The sequence below is a fragment of the Camelus ferus genome, chromosome 22 (genome assembly GCF_009834535.1).
Source record: "Camelus ferus isolate YT-003-E chromosome 22, BCGSAC_Cfer_1.0, whole genome shotgun sequence".
Classification (NCBI taxonomy): Eukaryota; Metazoa; Chordata; class Mammalia; order Artiodactyla; family Camelidae; genus Camelus; species Camelus ferus.
The window spans coordinates 1,517,714-1,532,899 of record NC_045717.1 but is presented as its reverse complement, the minus strand read 5'-3'; the positions used below and the strand labels follow the sequence as shown (position 1 = coordinate 1,532,899).

The 15,186-nt window shown below is 54.9% G+C and overlaps 1 protein-coding gene across 4 annotated transcripts in view; it reads right to left on the bottom strand.

Annotated features, from left to right (window-relative positions):
- Window positions 1-2,159: 2,159 nt before the first annotated feature.
- The window catches only part of TBC1D9B (TBC1 domain family member 9B), a 40,542-nt gene continuing 27,515 nt past the window's right edge, over window positions 2,160-15,186 (bottom strand). The window contains exons 12-22 of one of the 4 annotated variants that reach the window (XM_032464881.1): window positions 14,196-14,481; window positions 12,374-12,503; window positions 12,149-12,247; window positions 11,321-11,389; window positions 10,048-10,288; window positions 9,576-9,641; window positions 7,973-8,044; window positions 7,681-7,731; window positions 5,973-6,035; window positions 5,314-5,420; window positions 2,160-4,162 (exon numbers count right to left, since the gene is read on the bottom strand). In XM_032464881.1, coding sequence (XP_032320772.1) covers window positions 3,476-4,162; window positions 5,314-5,420; window positions 5,973-6,035; window positions 7,681-7,731; window positions 7,973-8,044; window positions 9,576-9,641; window positions 10,048-10,288; window positions 11,321-11,389; window positions 12,149-12,247; window positions 12,374-12,503; window positions 14,196-14,481 — 1,871 coding nt within the window. In that variant the 3' untranslated portion in view covers window positions 2,160-3,475. Of the gene's footprint in view, window positions 4,163-4,238; window positions 4,714-5,313; window positions 5,421-5,972; window positions 6,036-7,680; window positions 7,732-7,972; window positions 8,045-9,575; window positions 9,642-10,047; window positions 10,289-11,320; window positions 11,390-12,148; window positions 12,248-12,373; window positions 12,504-14,195; window positions 14,482-15,186 lie in introns of those variants that run through there. The other 3 variants (XM_032464884.1, XM_032464882.1, XM_032464883.1) reach the window with 3 other exon arrangements.

Sequence of the window (15,186 nt, the reverse complement as noted above, 5' to 3'; positions counted from 1 at the left end):
GGTTGTTGCCCACCTAGGTCAGGTCCTGATGTTGCTGCAAACCTCCAACAAGACAAATGTTATTTTCTATTTTGCAACTTTTTATCTTTATATGAATGGGAAAGTGTTATACTGGTAAAGGTCAGAGCCTTGAAAATAGGCTCTCCTGTATATTTCAGGATATGGGCAACATTCTTTTACAAAAGGTGCAGAATCAGCATGACTCAGCCTGGGAAACAGAGCACAGTGTTCAAGTCAAAGGAGCAAATCTAGTATGAAGTCAGATTTGTTCTTTTCTATTACACCTGGGCCCATGGTTAGAATTTGCAGGACCCCTGGGCAGAGGTAGTCAGTCAACCTTTGAACTGGGCCAGAGAATCCTAGGAGAGTAGGCAGTTCACCAGCTCTACGCTTCTCAGAGAGAGAAACAGAGATGGCCAGCAGTTGAAAACGAAATCAGTCCTTCCTGCAGTCCTGAGGAAGCCCCATTCTGAAAGGTGGAGGCCAAGTCCTGCTCTGGGCAGGGAGGAATTTTGCACCCAGCATGCCCGTCAAGGCATTCACATGTGCCTGACAACATAAATCATCTTGTATAAAAGAAAACCAGAAATGCCCAATCCTGACAAGTAAGAACCCATCTTAAAGGATGCTAGAACAGTAAAAGGGAAAAACAACCTGGAAATGACCTCTATCCTAAGAAACATCTGAATCACCCAGATTAATTTATACACTGATGTTAACTGATGTGTAACAAGAACAAATGGAAATAAATATTCTAAAGAATGCACGACTATGCAAGTCCATTACAAAGAGTTTTAGTTTGAAGTTAAAAAGTTGGCATGTGTATTGTTGGGAAGCAAGGAGGTTACAAAGTGTACATATTTTCAATTAGGTAAAAGCAGGCATTATTTCCAGGTGTCGGGGAGAAGGATTAGATTTTAAATTTTGGAAAATCCAAACTTTCTATAATAGCATATATTAGAAAAAATTAGTTAAAAAAATGATGCTTGATATTGAATATACAGTGTCCAGACCACCTCTGCAGCAACCAGGCTCCCTCCCCCCACCGCCCCCTCAAATCACAACCTCTACAGCAGTCAAGGCTTGGTTAAGGACTGCCAGTTGCCCTCCTCTTTGCACCCCCCACTTTCATCTCAGGACCAACCAGAGAAAGCCAGTTACGCTCATCAAACCAACCATGTAAGACATCCTGCTTCTAGTTAGCCAGACTGTGTCCCCACCAGCAGCCTCTATTCAAAGCACACCTGAAGCCTTCCCTCTGCCAGCCTTTGAGTCTCTGCCAAATGTAAGTAATGGTGGCTGACTCCTTTTCTAAAGCAAGCGCTGGATAAATGGTCCCTGTTCTCATTTGGGTGGTCTGTGTTTATTTCCACATGTCTGAGTCATCGTGGCTGAGAGCAGAAGGCAACTTGCAAAGAATGTTAGGTGGTTAATGAAAAGAACAGAATAAAAATTTCATATAGTATGAGTTCAACTTTGAAAAAGATAGAGAAGAAACAAAAACACCAAAAAACTGAGTCTTAAATACTAGGGAAAATTGTTTTTCTACTTTCCTGTGTTTTTTTCCTTTTTGCAATAAACATGTAATCCTTAAAAAATTCATATACATGTATTTTTTTCCTTCTTGGAAATTATAAGAATGCCTTGATGAATGATTTGGTACAACATATCAGTTGGTAAGCAGTTTTAAAATACACAGTTATGTTTACTTACAGAATAAAAAATGTATTTAAAACTTTGTATTATCCATATATTTAGTGTTACTGTTCTGATTGTTAAACAGTTTGAATATCATGCCAGGTTAAATGATTAACAGATGTAAGTACTATTGTACATTCTTTTATCATATAAAAAGGCTAGCATCCGCTTTTATATTCTTCTGCTTAATTGGTATATCTCAAATTTATTCTTCTACATAGTACATAAAACATTTATCCAAATTCCAACTTATATAAATCTTTCTAATTGATTACAACCAATTTAAGACTTTAAACTGCCAACTGTGTGGGATTCTTATGTACATCTTTACTTAATTACAGCCAACAGTCTCTCTGGCAATGAATCTGCTGAAATTAATTTATGACAGAACATGTTAGTCTGTGTAAATACTATAAAGGAAATTACATTACTTGTTGTTAAGAAAGAAAAACATTGTTCAGTTTCCTTGATGTTGTTTTGCTGCATTTATTGAGATGTGACCCAGCAGTTGTGAACAAGGTAAAATCATGGAGATTGTTACTTTAAAAACCATCCATAAAATCTAAAGAGACAGAAAGTAGATTAGTGGCTGCCTGGAGCTGGGGGAGGGAACAGGGGTCGGCAGCACTGGGCAAGAGGTGTCTTTCTGGGGTGATGGGAATATTCTGAAGTTGAATTGTGATGGTTGCACAACTCTGTAAGTTTACTAAAAGTCACTGAATTATAACTTAAAACAAGGGAATTTTATGGTATGTAAGTTTTGCCTCAATTAAAGCTATTAAATTAAAAAAAAAAACAGCCACAGAGATGTATCTTTTAGTAGAAATAAGAGCAACCCCATGTCAGTGCAAATGCTGACACTGACGACTGGCTCCTGCTGCAAAGCTTGGGGTTCCACATGGCTCAGCCTGCTGCACATGTCCCCACAGTCTGCCTCCTGAACCCAAAGGTGTGCTGCAGCCCAGGCCCGAGCACACACCTCCTGCACCTGGGACCCAGGCTGCGCAGCTCGGGGCTTCCTCTGCCGGTGCAGGTCCGTAGGCCCCGCCCAGCCTGCATGCACGCTTCCATGTCTCCATCCTCCCTGGGGGGTCTTGAATCTCCACCTCCTGTGGGGGACTGAGTGGAGCCTCTGGAACATGGCCTGGGCCCCATACCTGCCTGGGGAGAAGCCAGGAGGCTGAAGCCGTGGTTGAGGGCCATATTAATTCTCTGTACACAGTGTGGTTTTGAGTTCTTTCAGGGATTTATTAAGGCATTGAGCACAGTGTGATTTTTAGCCAACTGAAATGAACACAAGGAAATATATCAGGACCTGAGGGATATGCTTTTAAGGTTAATGGTGAGGGTGACAAGCTGAAACAGAGTTTAGTGTAATGCTGGCACAGGTGGCACCCACCCCGGTGTCCCTCAGCCAGCTCAGGCGCAGGGGCTCCTGGAGAGCACCTCAAAGTTCTCACCACTTTGGTGCCCAACAGGCACATGACGTCCCTACCTGGTGCCAAGTGGCAGGACAGCCCCCAGAGCACGTGGCTGTAGGAGAGGAAGTGGAGGACGGGGTGTGGCAGGTCAGAGATCCCCTGGCACTATGCAGGGGCAGGCAGCCCCAAGGCAGGACAAGCGGGTGGGGAGCCCCTGCCTGGGCCCAAATGCAGCTGTTCAGCCTTCTTTCCATTTACAACTCACTGCTTCTGGGGAGAACGGGAGGAGTGTGTCCTTACGGAGAAAACAGAAAGGGAGTCAGGAGAGACAGGCCATCCCCCTGGCCTCGGAGCCCTCAGCCCAAACCCGCGGCCAGCTCGTGGTCACTGGAGGTGCTGAACTGCCTCTCCACCTTCCTTTGGTCCTTGGTCTTGAGTCCAATGTCTACACTCTTCTCAAAAAAGTTCACCAGCACGGACTCTGTCAGGATGGAGGCCAGGATCTGCTCGAAGGAGATGCACCAGTCCGTGTCAACAGCACCCCCACAATGGGTGGTGGCCACAGGGCCGCACGCCTCCCCGCCCACCAGCACTGTGTCGTCGGCCAGGTCCTCGCACTGCAGGGAGCCTGTGCTGACCACCGAGTAGGAGGACACAGACATGTCGTCTTTGGTCTCATCGTCAGACAGGGGCTGCGAGGGGGAGCCCTGCCCCTCGCCGCCGCCCCCTTCGCCCACCACTTGGCTCTCCTGCGGTGCTTTCCCGAGGTGGGTGTCTCCACCTGCTTTGGCCTGGGGGTCCCCTGCAGCTGGCAGCTGAAGCTCCCGGGCTGTGTCCTGAGGGGGGTCTGGGGCTGGCGGCTGGTCCTCCTCAGGGGCATCGTCCTTGGGCTTTCTGCCTGGCCGTGCAGTAAACCTCTTCCCCACCTCCCCGATGCGGAGCAGCAGGCTGGCCACTGTGGCGATGGCATGGTACAAGTCCTGCTCCATGGGGTCTTCACTGAACATGTTGTAAAGCGTCTTGCACAGCTCAATGAACTGCTCCTTTTAAGGGGAAAAACAGAAAAAGGACAGGGAGAGGGTAAAAGCTGGGTCAGACTGCCCTGAGGTCAGCCACTCATAATGCTGCCCATCTGACTGTGTGGGGGTGTTGTCCTGTTAGTTGTCTCCACACACCTGTGCCTTGACAAGCCCATTTCACAGATTAGGACACTGAGGTGCAGAGAGGGAAAGGGCTTTCTTTTCCAGCTGCCTTTCTTTCAGCACAGATAGAAAGATTTGGGGTCTCTCTCTGTCTCTGTGTCCATTCTGTTGGCAGAGATGGGCCTATTTCAATCATGACTTTCCAGACCCAGTGACGGCAAGGCCTTCTTCACTGTGTTTTAGAGTCACTTTGAGCTTTTTATGTCTTTAACCAGAAGCGACTTCAGCTCTGTCCTTCATGAAGCTCTTTGGAGTGATGACAAGGCCAGGCGGCCTGGGCCGGTTGGGAGGGGAGGAGAGGTCAGGTTCCATGTCCCGAAACTATGCATTCAGGCCTCCTGGCCTGAGAGTGGGATGAAGCCTCACTCCACCGGGTACCCCATCCTTCAGGCCTGGGGATGAGGGAGTGCTCAGAATTGCTGGGTACCTCTCGGGGCACAGTGGGCCGTGGTCAGGCTGCAGCTCAACTACTGCCTTTGGTCAGATGTCTGTGGTCCTGGCTGTGAGACCCTTGGCAAGAGGCCACACTCCCTACCTAGGGACCAGCAAGTGGCCAGCGGGCGGTGGGCCTAGCAGGCCCGAGTGCGCCCAGCTCCGGGCTGGGCTGGGAGGGGGCCGGCGGGCGGTGGGCCTAGCAGGCCCGAGTGTGCCCAGCTCCGGGCTGGGCTAGGGGGGCAGGAGCACTGTGACCCTGCCTTGTGAAAGGTGGTGTGAATCTCCGCCTGTCGCGGCTCACCTTCCCCAGCGCTTCTCTGGCTCATAGATACCGATTGAACTGAAGCAAGTCACCACCCAAGGGGTGTCCTGGACAAGACCACTGTCCTTCTGGAATAGCCCCTGACTGCCGTCGGACTAGCAGCTCTAGAGGAGGGCAGGGGAATTCCTACATCCCAGGGGCTGCTGGGAGGCAGGGTGGCAGGGTGCCGGTGGTAGAGCCCAGCCGTGGTCAGAATTTTCCAGAAGCATCTGTTGCGTGTTCCCACTGGGCCTACCTGGTTCATCTTGGGAAGATCCTTAATCGTCTCCTTCTGAGCCTCCTTCTCCTTGGCCCACATGCGGAGGTAGTGCCGACAGTCAGGAGGGCTGGATGCTTTCTCCTCTGCGAGTTGGGAGAAAAAAATAAATCTCTGTCAGATGAAAGAAGGCTGGGGGCTGGCAGCAGGGGCTAAGTGGGTTTAAGTGTCGTCTGGCATGGAGCTACCTGGGCCCTACTGCAAAACACCCTGGCATCTGGAGGTTGTGGTGGTGATGGAAAAACACCCCAGAATATCCACAGGTCTCCCCTGAGTTACGCTGAAGGGGGTTTGAGCTCAGCTGATGAGGATGGTCCTGACCTCAAGGTGGAGACGGAACCACATGGAAGCTGGAGAGAGGGCGGCCTGAGGAGAGGCTGGGCACCTGGAGGAGTTCTGGCAGAAAGCAGGCACCCCCAGAGGGAGGTGGTGATGGCCAGGGGTGTGCACAGCTACAAGAGTCAGGCCTGGGGCTGCTGAGCGCTGGGCGGCTGAGGGGCTGGGCTCAGGAAGAGCCGGGTGCCAGGCACGAGTCCGCCATCTCCCCCGGGCAGGGGGCTCTTCCGCAGCGAAGGGGCAACCAGACCCCACCACCCCGAGACCTCCCCCGGCATCAGTGGATAGAGGCCTACATGTACCTCTTCTTTTTTCTTGGACATCCTCATTGCCAGCTCCCTCTCGCTCTTCTTGCTGTAGTGTTTCTGGACAACCAGAAGAAAAAAAAGAACAAGAACATACTTCCGTTACAACTCCAAACCACTGGTCTGTGAGCGGTCTACCTAGTCTGTGCTCTCCTGCAGGAGCGGCCCCGCCCTGGCCCCTGGGCCAGCGGGTCCTGCGCGCTGCTGCTTCTCTGGCCCCCAGCAGGGCTGGCTCTCCCCACCTGGGTACGTTAAGCCAGAGAGCCACCGACCTTCACGTCCTCTCTTCCAAAAGAATACAAGTCACACTACAGTTTTTAAGTGAACGGTGATGCATGTACGGGCAAAAGTTCGAGACTAACTGAATTGAATTGAATTACCAATTCAACCTGCAACTGCCACACCAGCTGATGAGGACTTTTATGCACGTGAATCCTGTGCTCAGCACTGAATTTCTTAAAGCGACAAACTTGCTGGAGTCCGCACACACTGTGCTTCCTGGGTTGGCAGTGAGCCTGGGGAGAAGAGGCTGCCCAGCTCTCCCAGACCTGTCCCCCAAGGAGGTGTGACTGGGGTGGTGGCAACATCCCAGCTCTAAATGGCCCTGCCAGCCACGTGGTGGCCGGGAAGGGCGCAGCTCTCTGGGCTCAGGCCTCTCACCAGGCAGCAGACCACTGCCTGGAGGCTCGTGAGGTCTGGGGACACAGGGCTCTGTGCCCCAGTCCCTGGCTTCTCCTGGACGTGCCTGCGAAAAGCCAAAAGCATCTTTGATTTGCCAGGTTCCAAGGTTCATCTGCTTCTTTAGTTTTGTGCACTGGAAATCAAAGACCTCAAGCTTCACAGTCAAGTAAGCCTTTGACACTGTCAACGGGACTGCTCTGGGTCTTTTTTTTTTTAATTGAGTTATAGTCAGTTTACAATGTGTCAATTTCTGGGGTGCAGCACAATGCTTCAGTCATACAGGAACACACATATATTCACGTTCATACTCTTTTTCACTGCGAGCTGCGGCACGACAGCGAACACACTTCCCTGTGTGCTCTGGGTATCTCGATACACACTGCTTTGCACTTCCCTTTTGGGTGTGAATTACGTTTGGCCCGTGTGATCTATCCCCCATGAGAAATTGTAGGAGAGTTTTGGTCACCAGCTTCATTGTCAAATCCCAGGCCCAGAATGCCCCGTCACCTGGGATCCAGCACTCCCACAGGGCTTTAAATGTAGCACAGGAATGGCTTCTAATTGGCACTAACACATGTAAAAAGTTGTGTGGACATGAAACTGTTTCCAAGGAAAGCATCCATTACTCTCTCCACTTCCAATCATCGGTGCTTTGTCTGTTTCACAACGACAGCTTTGCAATGATAGCATTTCGTGGTTTTTCCTATGGACGTGATGACAGGATACCTTTCTTTTTTTTTTTTTGCGTGTGGCGGGGAGCTGAAGCCCTGGTACCTGTGCAACGCCCACTGTGCTGTGTGTCCCCATCTGCTGCGCTCACAACAGGCCAAGCTGCCACCCCTCTCCCCATCCCCCACCCACGGCTGGCTCTGGGTCCTCCCTGGGACTGAGCCACACAGGAGGTGTCTCTTGGACCAAGAGCTTCCAGGCCTCCTGATGGTGCCAGGGAGTGTTTGGAAGACTAAATGCAAGGCCCTGGGGAAGCCAAGTGCAAAGGGGGCACCCCTGCCCCCCAGGCACTGACCTTGAGCCTCCCAGGGCAGCAAAAGATCCAGATCGGAGGCCAGAGGAGATGCTGGAAGAGACAGCGGAGGAGGAGCGGAGGCAGAGGGAGGGAGAAGCCAGGGTCCAGGAAGGCAGAGAAAAAGAGAAACAGGAGTGAGAACAGCCCCGGGGGCCTGGCCTCAGGGAGCGAGGCAGCGTCCCCTGGCCGTCGCTCTGCAGCTCTCCACGGCAGCGCATTCCCCTAGCCCAGCAGGGCCGCGGGCCACTGCGTGGCAACAGAGCCTGAGGCCAGTGGCACACGGAGTGCTCACCTTCTGAGGAGCTGTCCTCAGTGAAATAATGGGTTGCTTCCAGGGCTGACTCGGCCTCCTCTGGGCTCAGGGCTGTACTCAGAGAGAAAGGAGGGTGAGGGCAGGAGGGAACAAGTGATTCTCACCAAAGCAAAACTCCCCGAGTCCTAGACAAAGGCCTCCCCACCACGCCCACCATGTGGCCCACCGCTCCCAGCCCTGTCGATAAGCTGCGTGGCCATGGTGCCAACAGTGACGATTGATTCTGGCTGACTCGTGTTTGAAACGTAACATAATACATGTCCCAAATAAAAATCCAGGCAGTGCAGCTGGCAGTCAGGTGAACGGCCATCCTTTCTCCCGCCCGATGGTGGTGTGGATCCTTTCGGGTGTTTTATGCTCCTGCAGGCACGTGCGCGGGGACGAGCCTGTTCCCTGCTCTCACCCTGCATACCCTGGGCACTGTTCCACCCCGTACACACTGGCTTGCCTCATCTTGTGAGGAAGGAGTCCCTGGGGACTCGGATCCACGAGGTTCTCTGCAGGGGGCTTAGCCCGTCACGTGGAGGAGGGGGGGTCAGAGAGGTTCAACAGGCGTGGCACAGGGCGAGGTGGCAGGTGTGGGCCACCACCAGAGCCCTTGATGGAGGCGCCATGTGCCCTCACCCACAGGCTGTCGGCCCAGAGTGGTCTGCCAGCCCAGGCCCCTCTCTCAGCAGAATCAGAGGTGGCCAGTCCCAGTCTTCCCTTGAAGAGGCCCTGCTCCTCATCACATTACAGGGGAAAACCAGCTGCAGGTGAGAGCAGGGCTCTCCGGCGCCGAATGCACAGAGCAACCCTGCGGGCACCTTTAAGACTAAAGTCTGGGCCGGCCCCAGGCCAGCTAGGTGAGCACCAGGATGAAGGATCACTCAGGCCACCTCTGAGGCACCGCTGACTCCTTGGTGGCAGCTCAGGAGCAGCAGGGACTCGGGGTGGCCCCTCTCTGGGGCCAGAATTTTCACCTGCCTGAGCCCCAGCTCTCTCCTGCGAAAAGCGGGAGCCCCCCGCTTGGAGAACTCTGAGTGGCGACCCCTGAGCAGGTGGGCTCGGCCTGCTTTTGGACCAGCTGCCGTAGGCCAGCCCCCGTCTGTGTCCCAGCAGGCGCAGGCACGGACAGCGAAGCCAGCGGGGAGCAGCCACACGACAGGGCTCCCTGGCCGCCCCTTGGGCCTGGGCACTGCCTCCCGGCTGCCCGTCTGGTGATAAGCAGGAACCCTTGAGAGACTTAAGGACCAGCTAATGAACACAAGGGGTCTTAGCTTCAAAACCTGAATCTCCACTCCTGTGACCTGCCTCATGGATTTGCAGTCCAGCGGTCCCCGGCTCCATCTGCACCCTTGCCCGTGGGCGGGGTCCTCCCTGAGACGCCCACACACCCCCTCCCAGGTCATGGCCCTGCTCTCAGACCAAGACTGGGCTGGGCCTCTGCCCCGGCCCTCCAGCTGCTCCCTGCTCTCCGTCAGGACCGGAGAGCCCCGAGGCCCAGCACCCCCAGGAAGCCTGTGCCTGCACCATGGCACGCTGCAGCCCCAGCTCTGGACATGAGGAGCCCTTGCTGGGGATGGGGAGGGGAGGCTCTCACCTGGAGGCAAGTGCAGTTTGTAGAGCACCTTGAGCTTCTCTGTCAGGTCCCCGTGGTACATGCCACCTGTGGAGGAAGGCCAGCGAGGAGGCATGCTCACGCGTCCCACGGCCAGGCCACAGTTGAATTCCTCTCCTTCCAGTGGGTTCTGGTGGGACCCTCCTCACTGCCTGACTCCCTCCTGGAGAGGCCACTGGGAGTGGGCACCAGGCCTCCCACCTTCCCTTCTCTGGGGCCTGCAGACCCACCTCTAGCAGCCCCGATCTGAGGGAGGGAAGGGGGGGCTCCCACTGGACCTCCACGTGTCTCCACTGGGAAGACTGCCCTTCCTTTATCAAGGGTCAGGGGCCCCGGGCTGCCCTCGGCTTGCTGCAGGGGGGAAGGCTGGATAGCCTGGCATCCAGGGAGTCAGTCAGCTTCTTCAGAAAGGGCACGGGCATGGACGGGCGCCTGCAGGCCCAGAGCCACTCACTCATCCCTGTCACGAACTCCTTGAAGTTGATCAGCGAGTCCTTATTTTCGTCCAGGAGCCGAAACATGCGCCCCGCCAGCACGGCTGTGTGGGAGCCGCAGGCCCAGGGCGTCAGGCTGGCGAAGAGCTCCCGGAACTGGTTTGCGTCAATGCGGTACTGCTCCAGGTAGGGCAGGCTGGGGTCCCGACGCGCCGCTGTTGGGCGGCTGCGTCCCCAGTACTGGCTCGCCAGGTGCTTGGCCTGCAGGGGGCACAGCCCGGTGAGACAGCCTGGCCTCCTGGCCCCTGGGTGCTCAGGATCAGCAGGCTGGTGGGTGTGTCCACCCCCCTCCTCCGTCTGAGTTGGCACAGTCTCGGACATCAAGCACTGGCCCAGACAGCATCTCACAGAACCTCCTGCACTGGTACCATCAGCCCTTGTTTACAGACATGGGAGTTGAGACAGAGCCCGAGGGCCGCCAGCCACAGCGAGCCACAGCGAGCCACAGCGGGTGAGAGGGCCCACAGCAGGGGAGGTCACAGCCAGGTGCTGGCTCGACTGCTCTGACCCTGAGGCCACAGCAGGGTGGCCACCTTAGGGGCTGAACCAGAGGCAGCCGGAGGGGCAGATGGGACCTGACGAGAGCAGAAAGACAGTGTAGATGAGGTTGCTTCTGCCTGCTCTTCCTCCCTTTTCCCCTCCTCCTGTCAACAGCACCTGAACTTTTCTTGGAGAACCCCTCCTGTCTCACCTCAAGTCATAGGGTGGGCACATGGCCCAGTTTTGGGTCAGCAGAAAACAGCCTCCTAAAGCACCTAACCTGAGTCAGTCCAACAATCAACCCCTGGGCTTTTTGCTAAGACCATTTGGAAAGAAAAATTCTCTTTTCATTTGGTTATTGGGAGGACTGGATGGCCCTGGAGCTGCTGACAATCTCTCTTGCCACGCTGTAGGAAGGGCAGTCTAGATGATACCTGAGATAGGGGAGCCTGACGGCATGTTGGAACACCTGGATCCAGCCATGCCTGAAGCTGTATATTCCTACACTTTTCAGTTACATGAACCAATACATTCCTTCTTGTATAAGTTTACTTGAGTGGATTTTCTTCCCCTTAAACGAGTGTCGGCCTAAACTCCAAGGAGGACTAAATCTACCATGTGAGGTTTGTGGTCACTGCATCAAAGGATGCTTTTAAATCTAGTGCTCTCCTGGCAGGAGGCTGCTGTGCTGAGAATATATTTAGGGGACTAGGATGGGGTCCTACTGGCCCTGCCCTTGCTCTTGGTTGTCACCTTAAACACCATGTAAAGGTCCTCCAGCTCTTCAATTGAGAAACCAATGTCTCCAGGTATAGCTCGGACCTAGAAGGAAAGAGAAACATGATGTACTGATGGATTCTCAAGTTCCTGTTCTTTGAGAAAATCCCCACAAGGATGAGGGCAAAGATACAAACCACCCTCTTGGTGCCGCCAGCTGGCTGATCACGCGAGAGTGGTCCACTCAGGGAAGAAGGCGTGGTTCACACGTTTACCCTACATCACCCACCCTGACACTCCGTTCACACTCCCTGAGCTCCTTCCTGGTGGGCACACGGGGACTTCTCTGTCCTGAACTAGTCAGGGACACAGGGTGCGGGGCGGTGACCTAGAGATGCTATCTGGATCCCTGAAAAGACCCCAGCACCAGCTCTCTGGAAGGCATCCCAGAACTTCCCAGTAACTTCTTCCTATGGAGTCGGGAGGGTGAAGCCTTGCAGCAGAGGTTGGTGGGCTGGGTGGACAGAGGGCTGGGTGCCTGAGTGCTGCTACCCAGGGGCAGGGGCAAAGCCAGGCACTAGGGCTCAGCCCAGAGCAGGATCGTGCTTGGCTTTTAGGCCTCGGGGCATCTGAGCAGCTTCCCTGTGACCAATCTAAGAGCAGGCAATAGTGACCAGGCCTCTCCCCACTCCCCCAACTTTGTACCTGCACTCCTGGACTCTAGTCCCACACAAGGCAGTGCTGGGGGCTCTGCACCCCTCCCCATGCAGAGAGGTCTGAAGACAGCACAGCAGGAGCAGCCCGCTTGGGTCGCCACCCTGGCCCCAGCCCCAGCTGCACCCCGGGGCCCCGGCCCATCCCTACCACGCTCCTCTTGGCCGTATCCTCCAAGGACTGGATCACCTTCAGCCTCTGCTTAAACCGCATCTGCTCAATGTCCTCGGCTCTCAGGCTGCTGAATTTCTACCACCAGAAGTGATTCAGTGAGGTAAGATGGGACCACAGCGCAGAGGACAGCCCCCCACCACGGCCACCTGCACCCACACGGCCGATGGCGCGCCTGGCCAAACAGCCCTGGTAAGTCCTGACCTCATACGACACCTTCAGGAGGTCGAAGATGTCCACCTCTTCAGGAGGGGCATCGCCACTGGTCAGCAGGGCATGGAGGTGTGGGATAGGGGGAGAAACACTCTGCTTGTTGACAACGTTGTCCAGGTATCTGTAAGGATTAAAGGACAGAAGTCTAGGCCACCCACAGGCGACGTAGGTGTCTTACCCACAGCTGAACGATGCGGAGGGACCTAATTTGCCTAGACTCCCAATTAACGAGCGAGCTTGCTGAGGGCTGGACATCCTCAGGAGGGCGGGGTGTGAGCCACTGACTGCAGCGAAGAGGGGAGAGGGGTGCCCTAGCAAACCAGGGGTGCCCCCTGAAGGCAGTGGAGAGAAGGCCCTGCCCCCTAAGAGGCTTCAGCACTAACTCTGAGGAAGCCAGGCTACCCTCGGGGGGCCCCTAGGTGGGGATCCTTTATAGGCCCAGACCCCACCACACCAGGTCTGTCCCAGCTGGACAGATGACACACTCCCTTCACCTGGTGGGACACTGGGGCTGTGAGGACTCCCTGCCCTGGCCAGGAGAATCGGGGACCAAAGGAGTGTCCCAGGAGGAAGGCGAGGGAGAAGCCCAGCTGTGGGGGTGTTTGTGGGAGCACAGCCTCAGGACAGGGCCTGACTTTGGCTGGACCAGCCCAGCCACGACCCCACGTTCTCCCAGGCTCTCTGGCTGGGCTTGACACCCAGGTGGGAGACAGTGGTTGGTGCCCCGATACCCCCTGGCCCCGGTCCCCTCCCAGGTCAGGCCTTGCTCCTGAGGAGGGGCCCCATCTGCCTGGTGTAGGACGCGGGCATGAAAACGCTTGCAGACTCTGGCCACAGGCAGTGTCTTGTCATCACTGAGGACAGAGAGCTAGTAAAGTCCACAGCAGGGAGGCAGCAACTCTGCCAGCTGAAGACCTTTGTAGGTTCCTGGTCAGCAAGCACTGGGCTGGCTCAGGAGACAGGGGGCAGCGTCCCTGGCTGTGCCGGGTGGCTGGGCATTCCAGACTGGGCAAATACATGCACATGCGCTAGCAGGACTACAGAGCTCAGGGCCTGGGCCAGAGGGAGGACCCCCTGGTAGGGCGCCTGGATGTAAGGGCCTTGAAGGCCAGGCTGGGGGACTCAGATCCTCTGCTCAGAGAACCACCAGTGGCACAGGGAGTCCTCATGTCCCAAGGGAGGAACACGGTCAGATTCTGATCAGAAAGACCCTTGAGATGCTGGCGGGTGAGGAAAACCGTGAGAAAGCAGGCCTGGGGCCCAGGGCAGGGGTGTCACAGACCTGCTCTGAGGCTGAGGGTGCTGAGGGAAGGGGCTGGATTTCAGAGAGAGTCTGAGGATGGGCTGTGGGACTGAGGAAGGAGGAGGCAGACAGGATGGCCCCGGGCTTAGGTGTGGTTGTCTGGGTATCACGCAGCTGCTACAGCAAGCCCAGCACAGGCCCCCCATCTAGGGAGCAATGCTGCTGAGCTGGGGAAGGCACGGCCAGACTGTTCTGTGGGATAACAGACACCGGCCTTCACTAGAGGCGGGAGGCCCTGCTGTCCCAGTCACCTCCTGCCCACCAGGCCCTCCAGGCCCGTGTGCTCTGGCCCAGACCTGTTCTCCTAGCACTTGCTACCACTCCAGTGCCTACCAGGAAGGAGGCTCTCTCCTGCCCCCTGGTGTGTCCCCAGGTCTAGCCCTTTCTGGGCACCTGGTGGGCACAGTCCCAGGATGCTGACTGAGGAATGCGTGGGGTGGGGTCAGGCCCTGCCGTCCGTGGGAGCGTTGGCCAGCTCCCCTGCAGGAGGAAGGAGGCCGGCTCGGTTACCTGCCCAGAACGGTCATGGCCTCGCCCTCGTCGCTGCAGCCCAGCAGCTGCTCCATGTTGGCATCCAGGACAGCCAAGGCCACCTGCAGGATCACCTTGATGCCCTCGTAGAAGAAGCAGTCAACAATGACCACGGCACTCTCGAAGGGCATGACACTGAGGAAGAGGGTCAGGAACCAGGAGAGTGAGATGCTGGAAATCACCCCCAGGTCCTGCATCTTCTCGGAGAGCTGGGGCAGAAAGTCTCTTGTGAGCTCTTCAAAGATGCCTTGGTCCACCAGGGCCCCTACGGAGAGGACGAAGGAGTCTGAATGGTGAACTCACACCCTTGGCTCAGGCAGGCTCTCGTGTGGGAGCCCAGGGTCTGAGGGTGCAGGAAGTTGACCCTGTCCCCGGTCAGCTCTGCTTACAACGGAGGGCTGGAGGGGGCAGGTGGGGTGGAGAAAACAAGAAAGAAAAAAACCCTGTAAGTTTCCTTTTTACAGTTTCCAAACCATTGTGTGAAAAGAACGATTTCTTCCACTATACTTGGGTTTTCTTTCTGGGACATACACATGTCTCTCTAGGGCATCAGAAGTAAACAGTGGCATCAGTAGCTTGTATGTGCCCTGACCTGAAGTTTGTGAATAGATGTAATTCCAAAGGACCCCAAGAGTAGAAACCCCCCAAAAAAACTGTAGGGGAAGGACATTTTACACTAACAGACGTAACTGTATATGTAATCAAATGTTCCAAATGTATTTCCATCTAACAACACAGGTTCAACTTGCCGTAAGTTCTTAACAGTTGATATAGGGGTGTACTGCATGTTCTAGCTGTGATGTTGGAAATTTTCTACAATAAAAATGTTTCAAGAGCGGGGAGGGTATAGCTCAGTGGTAGAGTGCATGCCTAGCATGCACAAGGTCCTGGGTTCAATCCCCAGTACTGCCATCAAAAAAAAAAAATAAATAAATAAATAAATAAATAAGTAAATAAACTTAATTACCTT